The following is a 19924-nucleotide window of genomic DNA, read 5'->3' on the forward strand; positions in this document are numbered from 1 at the left end:
ACTCACAGCCTCACATACAAAATGCAGCCTGTGCAGTGGCTTCTTCAAACTAGGTATGTGATACTGGTACAGTTTCCTGAACTTCAAATTCCCATTGTCAAATTATACATATCTTCAATTTTTATTTTTTGGCTGTGTCGTGAGGCACGTGGGATCTTAGTTCCCTGATGGGGGATGGAACCCATGCCCCCTTCATTGGAAGTGCAGCCTTAACCACTGGACCACAAGGGAAGTATTCTGTATGTTATCTTTAAAATAGCACTTGCCCTAACAAACCCAAGGCTATTGAATAGAAAGTTAAGGTACAGACTTGAAAGCCCTCTGCCACAGAAAGGCAATGTATTTGTTCTTCAGACTATACTGCCTGAAGGGTATAAAGAATACTTCCTTTCTCAAAGAACACAGAGGCAATGCATTTCATTCTACCTATTCCTCTCTCACATCTCTTTCGAATCCCTTTGGTGCCTGCCCTCCTCTTAAACCCACCTTTGTTTCAGTACTCCCAAATCCGAAATGAGACAGAATTAAAAGAACATTCAAGAAGCCTGCCTTATAGACAGCATAACTGTCTAAGACTTTGTGTAGGATTCTAGACAAGGAAAACCCACTTCTGTGGCGTGGCAGTTTTAGACTCTCAGGCCAACAGTTTATAGAAGCACATCCGGATGCCTCTTGGGGACACACCTGCTTCTCCTGCACCCAGGTCGGTGGATGCAGCTTTTTTGGCTTGTTTCCTTCCTCGGTTGCCATGCCTGTTGCCAGATTGACCCTGAAAATCCACAAACATGAGAAATAAGTTGATGCTGCTACAAAATGTAATTGCAGTGTTTGACCACTTAACAACTAACTGCACTGAGTCTGGGGTTTGTACTTTAGAAGAAAAAAACCCCCACCTCTAGGCCTTCTGAATTCTGCCTCAGTGGCAGTAGAACTTTGGCCCATCACTTGCTGACAGTCTTTTCTAAGTAACGGCACCCAATGCCTCCTGCCGCCCGCCCCCCACCCCTCATATCTGGACTGTGCTGGGAACTGATGCTCCTACCACCTTCTCCCTCACTCTGCTCTCGGTAGGGCCAGGACGCCCCACTCTCACCAGCAGAAGTACAATGCTCTGCCAACAAAGCCCAGGAAGTCAGACAGCAGCTCTCACACCTGTTGGGCTGGAATGTGTCCGTGCAGAACAGCAGGAGGGTTGTACTGCAGGGTCTGGCCAAGTAACGGGTATCTGGCATCTCCTGAAAGTTAATAAAACATCACTTTCACATTTTCCTTTATTCGGGTACAAAGTACTTCACAGTTTTCTCAGTTGTCTCAGGATGAGAGAGGGAACATATTCTACCAAATAGAATAAAAAAGTGGAGGTACTGATATCTTTTTTTAAAAAAATTAAAAGCCTCCACATATCCTTCAAAGAACTGGGGTAAACTTCTGCAAGCACTAGGGACTAATAACAACAGTTATGAAGGAGGTTAAGTGGGAGAGCTGGCAGACAACTTAGCATGGAGAGAAACTTCTTGGTAAACCTTAACATTCTATGTGAAATCCTCCAAAGGAACTATAAGAACTCATTCCACCCGTCTGAGATACTAAAATCCACATTTTCTCTGATGGTTAAAAGTGAACAGAACATACATTCAGGGGACAAAAGAAACCTTGGAAAAACATGAAGCTCTCTATCTCCCCCAAATCATTATTAATTACTATAAATATATTTTCTTTCACACCTTAGTGCCTAGAGTCATCCCATGGAAAGCGCTTCACACATGCTGACTGCAAAAGTTTTGTCTGTAATGTTTTCATTTGTTGTAGTCTCATTTTAACTGTAAGTCCCCAAATGTAGCACATTCAGTGTCTGGAGGAGGGTTATGGGTGGGTGCTAAGAGAGCATCTTCAGAAAATCATACAGTGCTTCTCCTGATAGTTTCCTAACAGAGACAAGCAAGGCGTGAGCCTCTTGCTACTGTGTGGAGCTCTTTTCTGATGAACACTGTCGGGGTGCTTGGGCAGCTCCCTGGTAGAACACACCCACGACATACTTGCTCCTTCCTAAACACTAGCTGAAAGGCAGATACAACATGAAGGTTTAGCACTGAGACCAGAGACACAATTTTAAGCATGAAGATGGAGTGAAGTGGTATTTCATTGAGATTTTAATACTCCCTTCCTTAATGAATGATGTTGAGCACCTTTTCAAGGGCTTAATGGACATCTGTTTGTCTTCCTTTTTGAAATTACCATATAACTTGTTCTTAAAAATTCAGATACTACTTTCCTTTTTAATGATTCTTTAAGACATTATTTTTTAAATATTTACTTATATATTTACTTGGCTGTGCCAGGGCTTAGTTGTGACATTTGGGATCTTATTTCCTCAACTAGGAATCAAACCTGTGATGCCTGCAGTGGAAGTGTAGAGTCTTAACCAGTGTACTGCCAGGTAAGTAGCATTAATTAATTATTTGTGATGAAACATTAGGTTAGGAGAGAAAATGGTAACAAATGAAAATGCCTGAGGAAGGTGAAAATGCAGTCCTTTGGAAAAGGGAAGGTAGCAGTACCAGGTAAATTACAAATTGATGGGGAGTGAATGGATGTCTTAAAATTCTCTGAGGCTGTGACTAGCTTTCTGCACTTACCTTGCCCAGAGACAAAAGGTCTAGAAAACTGGGGTATGATGGCAAGGGGTGGTCCAGAGGGACGGACAGTTTTCAGGGTAGACAGCTGAGCTGGTGCTGGTGACTGAGCTGGTGAAATAATGGGACTACTGAGTTGAGGACTGTGCTGCAATTATATCAAGAAAACAGGTCAACATTTTAGTCAGGGTTTTTGAAGAGCTCCTTTTGGACAGAAATTTTTATTCTTTCTGATTACAAGTATGTACACATTACATTATAATAGGTACTTGTTATTTAAGAAATTAAAACAGTACAGAAAAATTTATAATTTTCAATTCCCAAGGATAAACACTAGTAACACTGTTTCTATGTACATGTATCCATGTATCTGCTTCATAAAAATGGAAACAGACTATACATCCTATTTTTGAATTTTACTTTTGTACTTTTAAAATAGTATTGCAGATATTTTTCCATTAGAAAATATATACTATACACCATACTGGTAGAATTTTACTAGCTTTTAAAACTGCCCATGTACTTAACTGAGAGTTTTTTCCCCTAGTATAGCTTCATATTACTGTTTAGTATTATACTTTCATTTCCCTTTGCAGTGGCTCCTTTGAAAATTTCTGGTAGAGCAGGTCTCAAATTTTGTTTATCTAGAAAATTTTAATTTCTCCCTCACTTCTAAAGAACAGTTTTACTAGATATAAAATTCTTGGTTGACAGTTTAGCACTTTGAATATATTTATTCACTTTTTGCCCCCAAATGTCTTTTGACTGGTATTCAAGGAAGATCCCCATACATTGCATCTGATTGTTAGAACTCTTGAGTCTTTAAATTTATAATAGATTCATCCTTCAATTCAAAATGCCATTTATTTGTTAAAGAAATAGGCAATTTGTCCAATAAAATATCTGTGGTACCTATAAACTGTTTTTTATTTTCTTCCTGTATTTTCTGTAAATTAATAGCTAGACTCAGAGAGGCTTGATTAGATTCAGGTACTATTTTCTTTGGCCGTCCAGGGATGGCTTATGGATTCCTTAGTTTCTTGATCAGAGATGGAACCTGGACCCACTTTAATTGACACTACAGTCGATCAGTTGCTTCAAGTGTTGTCTGCCTAATCTACCTATTTGAAAGCTTCTCATAAATCGTTTCCTGATGTTTTTGATGTTTCCTTGTTCATTACTTTAATAGGATTCCAAAATATCGCTTTTGAAATTCTATCAGTGTTTTTAGATTTATTGATTGCATTTCTTCTATGATGAAGAGTCTTCCCTCATCAACCTTCTGGTTACAGTAAAATACAGTTCATATGGCAAAAGCAAGATAGCAACTTAATTCATTTTCTTTAATAAAATTCAGATCTAGTTTATCTTCTTAATTTCTAAATTAAAAAATGTTTAATTATGCAAACATTCAGAAACAGTATTTAAATTATTTGGCTATAGAGAATGTCCAAACTTCTTTACTAATCTGTTTGAGAAGATTTTAAATTCAGCATCAAGTCTTATAGGTTGGTCAATCTTATGTGACTAAGTGTTGAAAGTTTTAAAATTATAATAGACAAAAGAAGCATCTTACCTGAACAATATTGTCAACACTACTAAATTCCACACACTTCTGTCCTCTCTGGTGATCACAGTAATATTTGTTTTGCTTCCACTGTGGGGGTGAATGGGCACGAGACTGTGGATTGTTTGGTACGCTGAGCTGCATCATCACCATTCCGCCACCAGGTGGAGGTGGCGCTACTGAGAATCAGAATTAGGACCGAGCAGTTAGCACACTTGAGCAAATGGCTAGTTTCTTTAAACACCAAGATAATGACGATACTTCTATATTTCTGACCAAAATTTTATTTTTATTTATGTAAGCCAGATTTAAGCTCTGATGCTTCATACAAGTGTTGTGTGTTTTAAAAAAACATTGAAATTGACTCCCTAGACCTAAATATCTCACTTATCCTAAACATAATAGGTCAGGAACGTCCAATTATCTACAAGACCTCTCTAGAATACCACAATTGTGATATGACCTATAAAAGTGCTTAGTTTTTAAAATAAATTTATTTTCAAATAAGCATTATTCTAAATACATAAAGGAAAACTGGGAAAAGAAGTACCCTACAGAAATTTCGATATATGGTAAAAAAGACATCTTTTGAGTGACTCAGTTTCATGTGGTAGGAAAAAGTTTGGCATATGGGATTCCGAAAGCATAATTTCAGTGCTCTGAAATGTCCTATGACTCAGAGAAAACTATTTACCCTCTTTTGTTGTATTTTCTCATTTGAAAATGGCTAGGAAAACCACTTTGGCTGACTTCAAAAGAGCTGAAATAATCACATGAACAACCACTGATAGCTGATTTATTCCTGTTGTGGCATCAGTACTGCAGCACTACCAGTATTAGGAATGTAACTGCCACTCACCATTTCAGTGTAAGGTAAGGTACCCTGGGGCCTGCCTCCAGGACCACTGTTTGCACTTTAGTAATCGTATTGGTAGTTTCCAGTTCCCCAGAAATAGCACCAACCTGACCTGGCTAGGCACACCACAGAAGGCTGACTGCTTGGGAGTATCTCAGGGTTCTCCTTGGCCACAGCAGCCGATATTGATGCAGCCATTATTAGTCATATATTTGATAATTATCTATTGTTTCTCTGTTTCTTCGAGAGATTACATATGTCAACAGATCATTACAATAAAATATGGTCTTATGATAAAGGATTGTTTAAGAAACAAAGGAAGCAGAGAAAACAAAGCAACAAACTCAGTTTTAAGGACTGAGCAAGACTTTGCAGAAGACATGATTTCTGAATCAAATTTTAAAGATACGCAGGATTTGGCAATTGGATGCTAGACCGGCACACCAGGGGGAGGAAAGAACAGGTACAAAAGTATCTTTGGCATGAAAAAGCATAGTGCATTCTAGAAATAGAGTTCTGAGGCTTAATTGCCAGGGAGTGGAAATGGAAAGTCTATGCAAATTTTTAATTCAGAGGAATGACATGAAGAGACATCTGTTTCAGGACGATAATTCTTGAACTATGTATGTATGTGTGTATGTGTTGGGGAGGAGGAAGGTTGGGTATGGGGACAACATAAAAGAAGCAAAATAGAAGCAGTGAAGAAGGAAAGAAGGTAACAGATTTGAGGAAATGGTGACAGCCTAAGTGTGAAAGAGGAGAACAGAAGAGAGTTAGGATTTTGAAATCTGTATTGGTCCCAATATGGAAGGTGAAGAAAGGGATGAAAAGGGAGAAATATTAAATCTAAAGTGCCTTTGACATATTCCTGGTTAGGAAATGTCCAATAGGCAGTTGGCTATGTGGTCTTGCCGTGGCAGAAACAAATTTGGGAGACAGTGGCGAAAAGCCAAGGTTGAAGCTTGGGAAGTGGCTGAATTTCCGAGGAAGAACCCAAAGAGTAATGAAAGAAAGGATCCTAGAGAATATCAGTAATAATGAGGCAGGCAGGAAGGAGAGCCTGAGGAGAAAGAGAGAGCAGGGGTACTGGTAGCAGAGGAAAAGGAAGAAGTGGACTGAGCCTGTTAAATCTGACTTCTCATGTGCCCTGAATACCCTGGGCATATCTCAGCACCTAACAAGTTGAAAATCTTTTTCCTAGAAATGTCCAAGGAACCTATTTCTCAAATGGACAAACCATCCCTGCCACCTACCCGCCGGCCCCAATTATCTATTCATACCTGCACACTGGTGGCCTTGGAGCTGCTGGGAATTGCATGGTGAAGTAGTTCGAGGAAACTGTACTTGTTCTGATCCTGGATGTTGCAAGTAACCTACTGATGAGCTATGGGGAAAAAATAAAACAAATACAAAAACACAGCACAATGAGATGGAGATGACTGTAAAGATTCTTTGAATGAACAGTCCTGTAAATTTACTTAAAAAAAATTATTTTTCAAGTAGTAAGCTTAGTACAAGTCAAATTAACTCTTTTATAAATTGTGAGTTATATGTAATTACTTTTTGAATAAAAATCACTTTGTTTTTGACAATAACACAGATATAAAAAAAACCCCTGCTGATTTCATTGCTCTTATTCTTTTAAAACTTATTCTAAATAGGGTTTTTGTACTGTTCAAATAATTTTTTTAAAAATAAAAAACTCACTAATTTTACAAAATAAAAAAGTACTTTATTTGAATCTCACTAAGCTATATTTTAGAAAAGAAAATATGCAGTTGGATAATGATGAGACAGAAAAAACGTTTTATTCCTTAAAAAATATATAAGGAATAAAATAAACACTACAACATCATTCTAACATTCTAATACAAATACTGACAAAAAGAAAAGGCTGTTATTGTAAAATGTCTTTAAGGTTTTCCCTGTTTAGCAACTTTTCAGGAAAAGAGTGAAAATCATAGACCAATACTGTGAATTCTGAGAATACTGAACCCTGTTACCATCCTTTTTTCATCATTTAAGTCAACTTTCTTTACATAGTATTTTATTTCTTAATATAGCTTTAACCACTTTCTGCATTTACATCTCACATAGCTGCATCAAAAATACACATTCGAGCCAATGACCGAATTACAAAGAATACAGGGAGACATGTTAACACCATGATGACACCATTAGTCAAATTCAGGCTCTGGGACACTCTACAAGACAAATGTGTGAAAACATAAGCAGTATTTGTGGGGTAGTTGATAATACAAAGACCAATTGGGTATTTGATATAATTAAGAAATTAATTGTTAAATTTTTTAGAATGTGCAATAGTACTCTTAAGCTAGGTAGGTTTAAAAAAAACCTTTTAGAGATACCTATAATGAAATACTCATAAATGAAATAATATAATACTTCGGTCTATTTTAAAATAACGTGAGAGGAGGACGAAGTAGAAGTTTAAATGAAAACAGATTAGTTATTAATTGATAAATGCAGAAACTAAGTAATGGTACATGGGGCTTCAGTGCACTTTTATTTACATTAATGTGTATTTAAAAATGTCTGTAATGAAAAGTTTATAAATGATTCTCTAACTCAGGCTGACAATTCTCCAATTAATAATAATTAGTAAAGTTTTACTGTTTTCTATGGCAGTAATTCAGTGTAGTTCAATAACAACAAGAAAGGAATGTAAAGGGACAAATTCATAAAAAGTGATTTTGGGCCATATGACAAAATGGAAAAGTAGTACTTTCTAAAACTGATGTTAATTACAATCAGAATGCGTTATGAGTGTTAGCCACCTATAGAAATAATACCACTCAGGCATAAAGTTTATAAAATGTACTGGACTGGGCAGAATAGAAAGCTACACCATAGGATAGAAGGATTTTTAGGTTCTTCTTCTTCCTTCATTGGGATAAAAATCCAATAGGATCTTAACTATGTTAAAACTACATGAAAGTGAAAGTTGCTCAGTCATGTCTGACTCTTTGCGACCCTATGGACTATACAGTTCAGGGAATTCTCTAGGCCATAATACTGGAGTGGATAGCCTTTCCCTTCTCCAGGGGATCTTCCCTACCCAGGGATCGTACCCAGGTCTCCCGCACTGCAGGCAGATTCTTTACCAGCTAAGCCACAAGGGAAGCCCGACAATACTGGAGTGGGTCGCCTAACCCTTCTCCAGCAGATCTTACCCACCCAGGAATTGAACTGGGGCCTCCCACATTGCAGGCGGATTCTTTAGCAACTGAGCTATCACGGAAGCCCTAAAACTACACACAATGAGAAGAAAGATTAAGAGAATGTGATATGAATATGACAACAGAAGTCACCTTAGGGTTGTAGATATATTTGCTGATTTCTGATACTTTAGACTTGCTTTTGCATTTTCCAAAATCACACGCATGCATTTTATAATCACTAAAAATACCCTATGAAAACTGCTTGAAAGGTTCTACTTTTAAATGTTGTATCAGGGATTTAATATCAATTAATAATCTGAATCTTCTTCAGAAGTCACAGTATGGCCTGTGATTTTCTGAAATATAAACCACCTTCAATTCATCTGAAGGACAGACCTCAGTCAGGTTTGCTCTCTCTGGAAGAAAATATTAGCTTTCTGCCATAAAAGCCTTTTGCAATTCAAAGGGATTTCCACTTTATTTATTTTTTATGATGAGGGTATCTATTTAGGACAATATAAATAAGCCCTCAACCAATTTGAATTTGACCAAACTGATATGCTCAATTAATGAAAATGAATGTCAAGTAAAACTTCTGTTGTCCAATATCTGGAGTTTTCCCTTAAATGCAAATGGTCGATTTTTTTAGGTTTTCTGGTTAAATGCTTCTATTCCTAAATGTATTTCATTTATAGCTCACCTATTTTCAATCTGAAACAGTGGAAAAAACAAAACTATGTAGACTAAAAAACAGAGAAAATATTAATATTTCAGACACAAAACAAAAAAGGTGTAGGGACATCTAGGATAAGATTGTTGCTTTCACTGAGAACTGAATCTACTTTGTATCCTGGCAGCTAAGACAAATTGTTGAATCCAGAGAATTATAAGACTCTGCCAGGATGATACAGGAAGCAAGTATGTAAGCCTTTGGCAGGTGCTGGATTACAGACATATCATAATTGTATTCTATGATGAATTTAAAGCAAGTAGTTAATTATAGAGGAATGTAGTCCTTTGACAGAAGATATGAAACACAGTTCATATTTTACTGGGCAACTGAGAGGATAAAAGGGAAATCTTGCCCAAAGAGAGTATTACTTCCCTTTGAAAAATAGATGGGATGCAGAAGTACTTGCAATAAGGGCTAATGTTTTCCTTAAAAACAAACTTGTATTTTTCAAGTACTTGAATGAGACCAGAGGGTCTGCACTGTACACTTTACATAAAAGATGCCTTTGGTTTGAGAAATTTATGGGCAGCTATTATCAACACAATCAAACACAAAAATATATATGATGCTTCTGGGTGAATGACTGAGTTTGAAATGGGCCATATTCTAACCAACCCACTAGTATAAACTGGTTCTCCTCAAGCACCTGTGTTAGTGGACCTATGGATATATCACTTTATTAGCCCACTGAAGTGGTAGAAAACATTCACCAAACAGTAATTTTAGTTTTAGTACAGCTGGTCCTAAGGTGCTCTTTTTGACAATACCTTAGCTACTTATTAAGTCTGCTCCTACAGTGAGACCGTAACATTGCCGCTGGCACTTAGGATGATGCTTGTACACCTGCTGTGTGATATAGCTGGAGAAGAGGCATCCCATTTCTCAAACAGCTTCATAAAATCTTTTAAAATAATTTCAAAAGATAGGAGGCCAAATAATATAATTTCTTATTTTTTGAACCAAATTTCACCTATTAGAGAATGACTTCTAGCACAACAGCTTGAGTGTACTCACCGTATCTCCCCACTGAGACTGATGAAAGCTATTAAAGGTGATAGAAATGATCCTAAGGATGAAAAGCAAAATAGAAAACATCTATTCAAGAACATCTATGAAAAGCTGGTAAGAAAGATGAGTCTGGTATTTGAAACAATATCGCTCCCTCCTGCCTCTCTCAGTGAAATACAGCCTACTCAAGACCACTGCAGCAAAGAACACAGAGCTGCCTCTCCCCACAACACCCAGAGGGAGGGTTTCTTTCTAGGAGATGTTTGTCAGCTTTCTCATCCTGCTCCCAGGTACCTGCTGCTGAAGCTAAATCCTGAGTGAATGAAGGTGAGAGACGGGAACTCCTTTTCCTTCACAATCCATATAGGACAGAGGGTCTACTGTGGGTGTGGTGTGCTGAGAATACTGGGGTTCTGGTCAGATCACCCTTGCCCCATCTCATGAAGAGGTGATTTCATGCCAGTGATCCTAGGCTGTGGTCTCCTCACCCTCCACCAAGTGATCAGCTTATAGGGTAGGGTGTTATTTCAAGAAAAGCTAATCACTGTCCATACCCCCAGCTTCTGAGCCCTGGCTCAGAGATTTCTGGGGAGAAAACAGGTCATAAAACAGATAGCATCTCATGTTTTCTCAAAAGAATGGTCTTCAATTGTAACAGAGAGGGAAGACGTTCCCGCCTACAGGTGCTTTCAAGAGCAGTGAAAAGTGAAAGTGGCTCAGCCTTGTGCCTGCCAGGCTCCTCTGTCCATGGAATTCTCCAGACAAGAATACTGGAGTGGGCAGTTGTTCCCTTCAACAACAGGAGTGGGTGTGATAAAGACAACTGGGAGGAGATATAAGATTCAGGCTAAATTGTAGGCCTGCTAGTTCGCAGGAAGGAAATAGGCAAAAATACAGCAGGAATGATCCTTTCTTAGGGCAGAATAAAAACCAAATACTGACCACAAAAACTTTTCCTTCAAAGGAGCCAGATTTTGATTGAATTATTTTGTAGAGCAATCTGTGAGTCAGAGCATTATTGGAAGCAACAGAGTAATCAGCTGGCAGTTAGTGGATACTGTCAAGGAAAAAGAGAAATGGAGTCCTACCAAAACCACTGTGATTCTAGGATGACTGTGAGAATACCCAAAGTAGCTTTCCCTGCTTGAGGAACAACATCAGAGGCTGAACATTTGGTGTCCTGGGAAGCTTAAATAGACTTCACTAAAGTAATCCAGTCAGTCAGGGAACAAATTAACAAGTGAACAACAATAACCAGACTGGCTACATTATTTATGATATCCAATTAAAAAAATTACAAGGTATGCAAATAAACTGGAGAGTGTAACCCCTACTTTGGACACAAGCAGGGAACAGAAACTGCCCAAGAGAAAGATTTTTCACATTTATCAGAAATACCATAGTGTAGCCATTATAGACACATTCACAGAAACAAAGGAAATCATGATTAAGGAAGTAAAGATGGAATGGTGACAAGGTTGCATTAACAAATAGAGAAATAAATAAAACATTATTTATTTATTTAATAAGACATTAATAAAAGGGAAATTATATTAAAAAGTACCAAATGGAAATTATGGAGTTAAAAAACTGCTAAAATATAAAATTCACTAGAAAGGCCCACAGCAGATGTTAACTGGCAGAAGAAAGAATAAATGAAGGCAGACTGAAAGATTACACAAGCTAAAGAACAGAGAGAAAAAGGGACACAGAAAAAAGAGCTCCAGAGAAATGTGGTGCTTTGTTAAACAAACTAACACACATATAATGGGGATTATCAGAGAGGAGAACAGAAAAGATATTCCAAGAAAAAAATGGCTGAAAACAGCTCAAATTTATTGAGAAAAAAAAAAAACAATGACCTATTCATCCAGGAACCTGAAAAAGCTTTTAGCAGAATAAATGCAGAGACCCAAAGAGATACCATAGTAAAAATACTGAAAGTCAAAGACAAGCAGTATAAGAAAAATGATTAGTTATTTATAATATAACCCCAGTAAGATTTACAGCTGACTTCTAAGCAGACACAATGAAAGTCAGAAGGCAGTGGGATAACATACTCAAAATGGTCAAGGAAGAATACCTGTCAGAAAAGATTCTTAAATTCAGTAAAGCTATTTTCCAAAATGAAGGCAAAACAAAGACTTTCCTCTGTAAGTAAAAACTGAGAGTTTGTTGCTGGCACACCTTACAGTAGGCACTAACTAGAATGAACAGAGAGTACAGTATTATGGTCTTAATGCTTGCATCCCTCCCAGATTCATATGTTGAAGCCCTAACCTAATCCAATGGTATTTGGAAATGGGGCCATGGAGAGGTAACTAGGATTAGAGGAGGTCATGTGGGTAGGGCCCTGGTCCAATGGGATTAGTGCTCTTATAAGAAAAGACATCAGGGGGCTTGCTGTCTTTCTGCTTGAACACACTGAAGAAATGCCAAATGAGCTCACAATGAGAAAGTGGCCATCTGCAAACCAAGGGAAGAGCCTTCAGCATGTATCAACCCTTCTGGTACCTTGATCTTAGATTTCCAGTATCCAGAACAATGAGAAAATAAATTTCTGTTGTTTATGCCACCCAGTCTATGACATTTCATTGTGGCCGCTTGAACAAACTAACACAACCAAGTACAGGTATTTATGTAATTGGAAAGACAGCAGAAATGAACATTTTCCCTTTTTTCTGATTTAAGAAGCAAATGTATAAAATAATATGTACATAATGTAATGTCAGACCTATAACATATAGAAATGTAACATATGTGCCAATAATAGCACAAAGGATGTGGATAGGAACAAAGCTGTATGGGCTAAGAAAATGCCTACTGATGGTGGTAAGGTAATCATCATTATAACAGTGTACTGTGTTTGTAACATTAATATAATATGAATAACAAGATTATCAGGAGAAGTGGGGGAAAAGAGCAGTTATGTAGGAGTAACTTTTCTCTATTTCACTAGAATTAAGCTAGCATAAATCAGAAGCTGATTGGATAAGTTAAGACACATATGATAAACCCTAGAAAAAACACTGGAAAAAAAAAAACCCCTCTAGACAGAGGAGATAAATAATAAAAGCAAAATGGCAGACATAAGGCAAGTACATCAGTAATAACATTAAATGTGAATGCATTAAACAATTCAATCAAAAGACAGATGTCAGAAGGGTAAAAAATGATCCAACTATTAATATATGCCGTCTATAGGAGACATGAAGGCTGAAAATAAAAGGACAGTAAAAGATACATCAAACAAACAGTAACCAAGAAAGCTGGTATGTCTATATTAATATCACACAAACCAGACTTTGAGGCAAAAACTGTACGAGACAAAGCATTTCATAATGAACAAAAGATCAGGAATATGTAACAGTTTTAAACTTATCAGCTCCTACTACAGGAGCAACACATGAAACATACACTGAAAAATGAAAGGAGAAACATACTCTTCAATGATAGTAGTGCAGACTTCATTATAACATTTTCTTAACTCAACAGCTTGCTGGATCTTAATCCCCCAACCAAGGATTGAACCCAGGTGCAAGGCAGTCAAAGTGTGGAGTCCTAAACACCGGACTGCCAGGGAATTCTCAATACTACACTTTCAGTAAGGAACAGATCAACAATACAGAAGATCAACAAAGAACAGAAACCCTGGACAACACTACAAACTAATTAGACCTAAAAGACATCTACAGAACACTCTATCCAACAATAACAGAATTTACAATCTTTTCAAGTATACATGGAATATTCTCTGGGACAGACCATATGCTAGATGATAAAGTGAACTTCAATAATGTTAAAAGGATAGAAATAATACAAAGTAAACTCTCCAACAACAAAGAAATGAAATTAGAAATCAATAGTAGGATAAAGTTGGGACACACACATGTAAGTAGAAATTAAACATTACAATACTAAGCTACCAATAGGTAAAAACAGAAATCAAAACAGAAACCAGAAAATACTTTGGGGTGAATGAAAACATAACACACCAAACCTTATGGAATGCGGATACAGCAAGAGTTTAGAGGGAAAATTATATCTGTAAATGCCAATATTAAAAAAGAAGAAAGGACTTCATTAGTGGTGCAGTAGTAAAGAATCCACCTACCAATGCAGGGGACATGGGTTCAATCCCTGGTCTGGGAAGATTCCACACGCCATGGGACAACTAAGGCTGTGAGCCACAACTACGTAAGCCCATGCACTCTGGAGTCCATGTGCTGCTACCAACAAGCTTGTGTGCCACAACTATTGAAGCCTGTATCCCACAGAGTCCATGCTCCGTAACGAGAAGGCACAGAAAATGAGAACTTCATGCGCCACAAATGGAGAGTGGGGGCTATGCTCTGCCTGCCACAACTAGAGAAAGTCTGCATGCAGCAATGAAGACCCAGTAAAACCAAAAATAAGTAAAAAAAAAAAAAAAAAAAAATCTCAGAACAATAACCTTCATTTTCATGTTAAGACACTGGGGGAGAGATCACCAAGCTTAAAGCAAGCCAAGGGAAGTAAAGAAGAAAGATTACAATGGGAATAAACAAAACAAAGAACAGAAAAGAGAAAATCAATAGAAACCAAGAGCTGGATCATTGAAGAGATCAATAATGGCAATTTTTTGTTTAGCTGACCAAGAAAAAAGGAAGGAAAACTCAAATTACTAGAATCAGAAACAAAGAAGGGAGATTACTACAGACTACAGAAATAAAAAGGATAATGAAATAGTATAAAAAACTGTCTACCATGAAAATAGATCAAGTTCCTAGAAACATACAAACTGCCAAAACAAACTCAAGTAGAAACTGATAATCAGATATAAACAGATAATCAGAGTGGACCTATAACAAATGAAGAGATTGAAGTTGTAATCATAAAACAACTCACACACACACCCCCCCTGGCATACAAGGCTTCATCACTTTATCACACTTAGAGAAAAGTTAACAATAATTCTTCATAAACTTTTTTTTCAAAACAGAAAACAATACTTCCCAACTCATTCTATATTACCCTAAAACTAAAAGCAGACCAAGGCACCACAAGACAACAGACGAGTATCTCTTATGACTATAAATGCGAAAATCTGACTGAATGTGATTAATCCCAGGATTGCCTGGGTCATTTAATATCTGAAAATCAATTAATGTAATATCTATTTTTTCTCAACATGATACAGAGTACCTACAGAAAATCCACAACTGGGGCACTCTCCATTCCCCTTCTGATGTCTATGTCAGAAGCTTTCTCTGCCCCTTTTCATACTTTACTAAAACTCTACAAAAGCTCTTGAGTGATCAAGCCTGGTCCCTGGTCCCGAAGCTAAATCATCTTCTTCGGAGATCAAGAATCCAACACTGTTCACCGTAAGCTATCAACATTGCCCCTGTTGAGAATGTATGGTATAAATATACCATGTTTCTAACTTTTTGTTGCAATGAAGAGCCTTAACTTTATCTTTATATATATGAATTAAAATATTAATATATCCCCCCCCCCAGAAGAAATCCACAACTAACATTATACTTAAGGTGGAAGACTGAATGCTCTCCAGTCATGAAGACAAGGATGTCAGCTCTCTCAATGTGTACTGAATGTAACACTAAGGTTCTAGCCAGGGCAATGAGGCAAGAAAATGAAATAAAAGGTACCAAAATTGAAAAATGTTACTGTCATAATTCCTCTCTTCTCTTTATGGTTTTGCAAATATTATGATTGTTATTTTAAATTACTATTTTTTTGATGGGAGAAAAGGACCCAATGTATTCTTAATTAGTTTACCTGAAAAGCAAGCCCCACATATCTACAGCTTTTACCAGCTATGAAAGATATCTTTGAAAATCCAAGAACAGATGGCAAGAAAATGTGTTCTAAGAAGTCATTTGAAGGAAAGAAAAATAAAAAATAATGCAAAAACAACAACAACAACAAAAAGAAAGTCATTTGGTTTTCTGCCTTTTTAAACCATTTGACACCTTACTGCCAATGATAGGCAAACAAGGCTTCCTGAACATTACTTAGCAGACATGTGCTGTGTTCCCTGAAGATGCAGTCTGAGTATCACAACATTTAATTCATTAATAATAAAAAGAATGAAGCAGTTAACAAAGAACAAGCACTCTGAATCTCACTGGTCCCAATAACTGATTCACCACCTGTGACAACCTGAGTAAAAGAAAGAAAGTGAAGTCACTCAGTCATGTCCAACTCTTTGCAACCCCATGGACTATAGCCTACCAAGTTCCTCCGTCCATGGGATTTTCCAGGCAAGAATACTGGAGTGGTTTGCCATTTCCTTCTCTAGATCATCCCAACCCTGGGATTGAACCTGGGTCTCCTGCATTGTAGGCAGACGCTTTACCGTCTGAGCCACCAGAGAAGTTCAATAACCTGAGTAAATTCCAACCAAATTTAAACCAAACTTAATCAGTCTAGCAGGAAAAAAAAGAGGGAGAGATAAATGAAAAGTTTAAAACATTTAAAACAGAATTACTCTGTATTTCTTTTGGATGATTTTTGTTGGATTTTTCTATAAGTAACAACACTTTTTTACAACTTGTTTGGAGCAGTTTTAATTTTGGGGGGTGGGATAATAATTGTGGCAAAACTCTGAGGCAGAAATACAGAATAAAAAAGGACAGGAGTTCTGTGTTTTGTTAAATGTCATCAGACTGAATTATGGACAAAATGGGCTTCATATGCCCAGAATCCAGCAATGTTTGTCTCTTTGCTTAGTATCTTAGTATAGCTAAGTGTTTTGTCCTTTTGGGCTTAAGGGTGTGTTAATTCTCATTTTTTAAGATAGCTGGTGAGAGTGAATATTTTCTTATGTGATAATTTATCACTAGTTTTTGCCAAGTGGGTAAACTACTTATTTCCATGAATTGTTTATTTGTAGAGTTGCAATATAATCATCCTAGAACATACAGAGGTGATAAAAATGCTTGTAAGCTTTTATCAGACATCTGTCACATTTACCCATATCTTGACACTTTCTTTTTAAAAATCTGTCTTGATGTAACTGTGCTGAATCTTTATATTAAAGCAACCTTTAAAACACTGATCTACTCTTTGATAATGCCTATTTTGAATCTTATATCAGTGAGAAAAGCAAAGCAATTAAGTATTTTCACGAGCTCTTCACCACACCCATCTATGTAATGATACCTGTACCCAGGCACTCTGCTTTTTTCCATTTACCACGTATGAGCCCTCTACATCTTACATATGGCGTCCTGACTTCCATTTGCGTTGTTTACTCTCACCCTTCCTGGGGACCTTACTGCTCTTCCCTCTCTGCTATAGCAACATAACTCTTTCTGCTGTCTTTCAATTTCAGCATATAAAGACCTCTTTTTTCAATTAAGAACAGACTACTCTCTTAACCTTATTTTCCCCTCCCATATACTGCTGAAATTCAATGCTTCTGCTTAGGGATGCAATTCTCAAAAGTTGTCTCTATCTACTGCCTCCGATTCCTGTCCTCCCATTCTCTTGGCTTTTAGCTCTTAAAGTCTTCCCCCTGTAATTAAGTATACCCAGAAATATGAAGAATCTTACAGAACTGTATGATATAAAACTATGTAACCTCCATTTGGATTAAGAATACCAAGTCTCCACACCTCCCTCACCATTAATTCTAACTGTTGCGTAATAGTGCTCCATATGGTTTGTTTAACATTTTAAACAAATTGTTTCTGAAGGTTTTTTTTTTTAAATTATTGAGGTTTGAGGATTCTTGATATACTCTCTAAGAACTTTTTCAAACATATGATTTCCCAGTCAGTATAGTGCTTGGCTTTTCATTTTTATTCTTTTGTGGAGCCAGCTTCCATCTGGTATAATTTTCTTCCTGTCTCAAAGACTTCCTTTAGAATTTCTTGCAGTGCAGGTGAGCTGGTGATTAATTCTTTCAGTTTTGCACGTCTGAAATAGTACTGTTTCTAACAAGAAGTCTACCGAATTCTTATCTTTGTTCTTCTATATGTAATGTTATTTTTTCTCTGGCTACTTTTATAATTTTCCCTTTAAGTTTTAAGAAATTTCCTCTGTATTTCTTTTGCTTGAAGTTTGTTGAAATTTCTGGATCTGTAGGTTTATAATCTTCATAAGTTTTGAAACATTTCAGCATTATTCAAATATATTTTTTTATCCTCCCTTTTCCTCTCTTGAGGATGCCAATTGCACATGCATTAGGCCAAAAAGTACTGATGCTCTGTTCATTTTTTTCCCAGTCCGTTTTCTCTGTCTGAATTTTATACTGGCGTTGTTTCAGTCAGGTTCAATTGACTGATTCTTTCCCCCCATTATTAGCCTTTGTTTCTTACTTCTTTGCATACTTGACAATTTTGGACTGGATCCCAGCCATTATGAATCTAACCTTGTTGAGTGCTGGACATCCTTGAATTTTTAATATTTTTGAGCTTTGTTCTGAGCCACAGTTAAATGGAGACCAATTTAATCTTTTTGGGTCCTGCTTGTTTAAGGCAGGACCAGAGCAGCTTTTCATCTAAGGCTAACTGTCCTCCACTACTGACACAGTATTCTTTTAAGTCCTCTACTCACTGCCTCTTGTATTACAAGGTTTTGACATGTGGGCTGGTAGGAATATAAACTATTCCTGCCCTTGTATGAGGTTCAGGGATTGTTCTGCTTGTTTCTTTTGAGGGTTTTTTTCCCTGGTAATGGGTAGGTTTTGTACATACACGTACCAGTCAGCAATCAACTCAGACTCAAAAGGGCCCCACTTAGATGGCCAGAGCAACCTCTTTGAAACTCTCTTCTCTTCAGTATCCTGCCCTGTAAACTCTAAGCCACAGTGGCTTCCTTGGACTTTGAATTCCATCTTGTTAACGTAAGGGTCTTGCAGGCAGGAAGTTGGGGTAATGGTTAAGACTGTTTTCCCTCTCTCAAGTTTTACTGTCCCTAACTGCCTAATGAAAACTGTTGTTTTATATGTTTCTTTAGTTTTCAAGGCAGATTTTAAATTTGGTCCCTACTACTCTATCATGGCTAAAAATGGAAATCAAGAGGATGTCGGTTTTTAGCATCCTTTCATCAACATGCCTGATACTGCCCTAACATTAATTAGTAAAACACAGACATCAGCACACTCTCAAGGCAAGGCACAGAAATTATTCACAAAATAAAATATATAAAATACGCCAGAGGGGGTAATTCTAACACAAAACTTTCCTAAACTTGGCCTATCTCAGGGGATTGTTTGTTATCTAGGTTACCTATGGCCTCGAGAAATATCAAATAAAATGGCAAGACAGTCAAATTCTCGGGCTGTGAAGAAAGGATGGATTTTAAGAAACAATTTGAAAAAGCTTAAAATTTACTTCAGGAAGAAAGTTGTAAAAATCTAACAAATAATTCAAAAGTCCAGGACCAGGGGGCTCTCTAATGGCTTGCAATGTAAGAACGGTCCCTCACCTAAAGTAATTCCATTCTTCTCATTAGTAGGACTGTATGAAAAAAATTTGTGCTCAATTACCTCATTCTGAATTCTGTCAATAAAATTTTTTTGGAAATTTATGTTCTCTTTTGTTACATAAATACTTAAATAGTACCCATAATTTGATACTTTAGCCTATGAAGTCTGAAATATTTCCTGTCTGGTCTGTTACAAAATAGTGTGCTGACCCTAGATCTAGTAAGTACTTGTAAGTAAACAAATCCAAATTACAATGACACTAATTTCCAACTCTGATTCTCTACAGTTCCAAGTGGGACATTTTCCACCAAGGTATCTCAAATTTTCCTTTAATTCTCATTTATATTATCACCAAATATTCATTTCTTCTTTCAAAGTTCCTCCCTTCCTACTGGTACCACTGCATTTGAGCAATCTGTCACGTAACGTGCTTAAATTATAACACTTCTCCTTGTGGTCTCCACCCAATTCAAATCCTTCTTAATGACTGCTACTGAGCTTATTTT

The 19924-nt window shown here is 37.0% G+C and overlaps 1 protein-coding gene across 13 annotated transcripts in view; it reads right to left on the reverse strand.

The window, feature by feature from the left end:
- R3HDM1 (R3H domain containing 1) overlaps positions 1-19924 on the reverse strand; it is a 96197-nt gene that overhangs the window by 1556 nt on the left and 74717 nt on the right. For 7 of the 13 annotated variants that reach the window (XM_019973476.2, XM_019973454.2, XM_019973464.2 and 4 more), the window contains 5 exons: positions 6337-6440; positions 4210-4379; positions 2637-2781; positions 1153-1235; positions 685-769 (listed from right to left, as the gene is read on the reverse strand). In XM_019973476.2, the coding sequence (XP_019829035.2) occupies positions 685-769; positions 1153-1235; positions 2637-2781; positions 4210-4379; positions 6337-6440 (587 nt within the window). Of the gene's footprint in view, positions 1-608; positions 770-1152; positions 1236-2636; positions 2782-4209; positions 4380-6336; positions 6441-19924 lie in introns of all 13 variants that reach the window. The other 6 variants (XM_019973488.2, XM_019973474.2, XM_019973469.2 and 3 more) reach the window with 2 other exon arrangements.

This window comes from Bos indicus, chromosome 2, assembly GCF_029378745.1.
Source record: "Bos indicus isolate NIAB-ARS_2022 breed Sahiwal x Tharparkar chromosome 2, NIAB-ARS_B.indTharparkar_mat_pri_1.0, whole genome shotgun sequence".
In the NCBI taxonomy this organism is placed as follows: Eukaryota; Metazoa; Chordata; class Mammalia; order Artiodactyla; family Bovidae; genus Bos; species Bos indicus.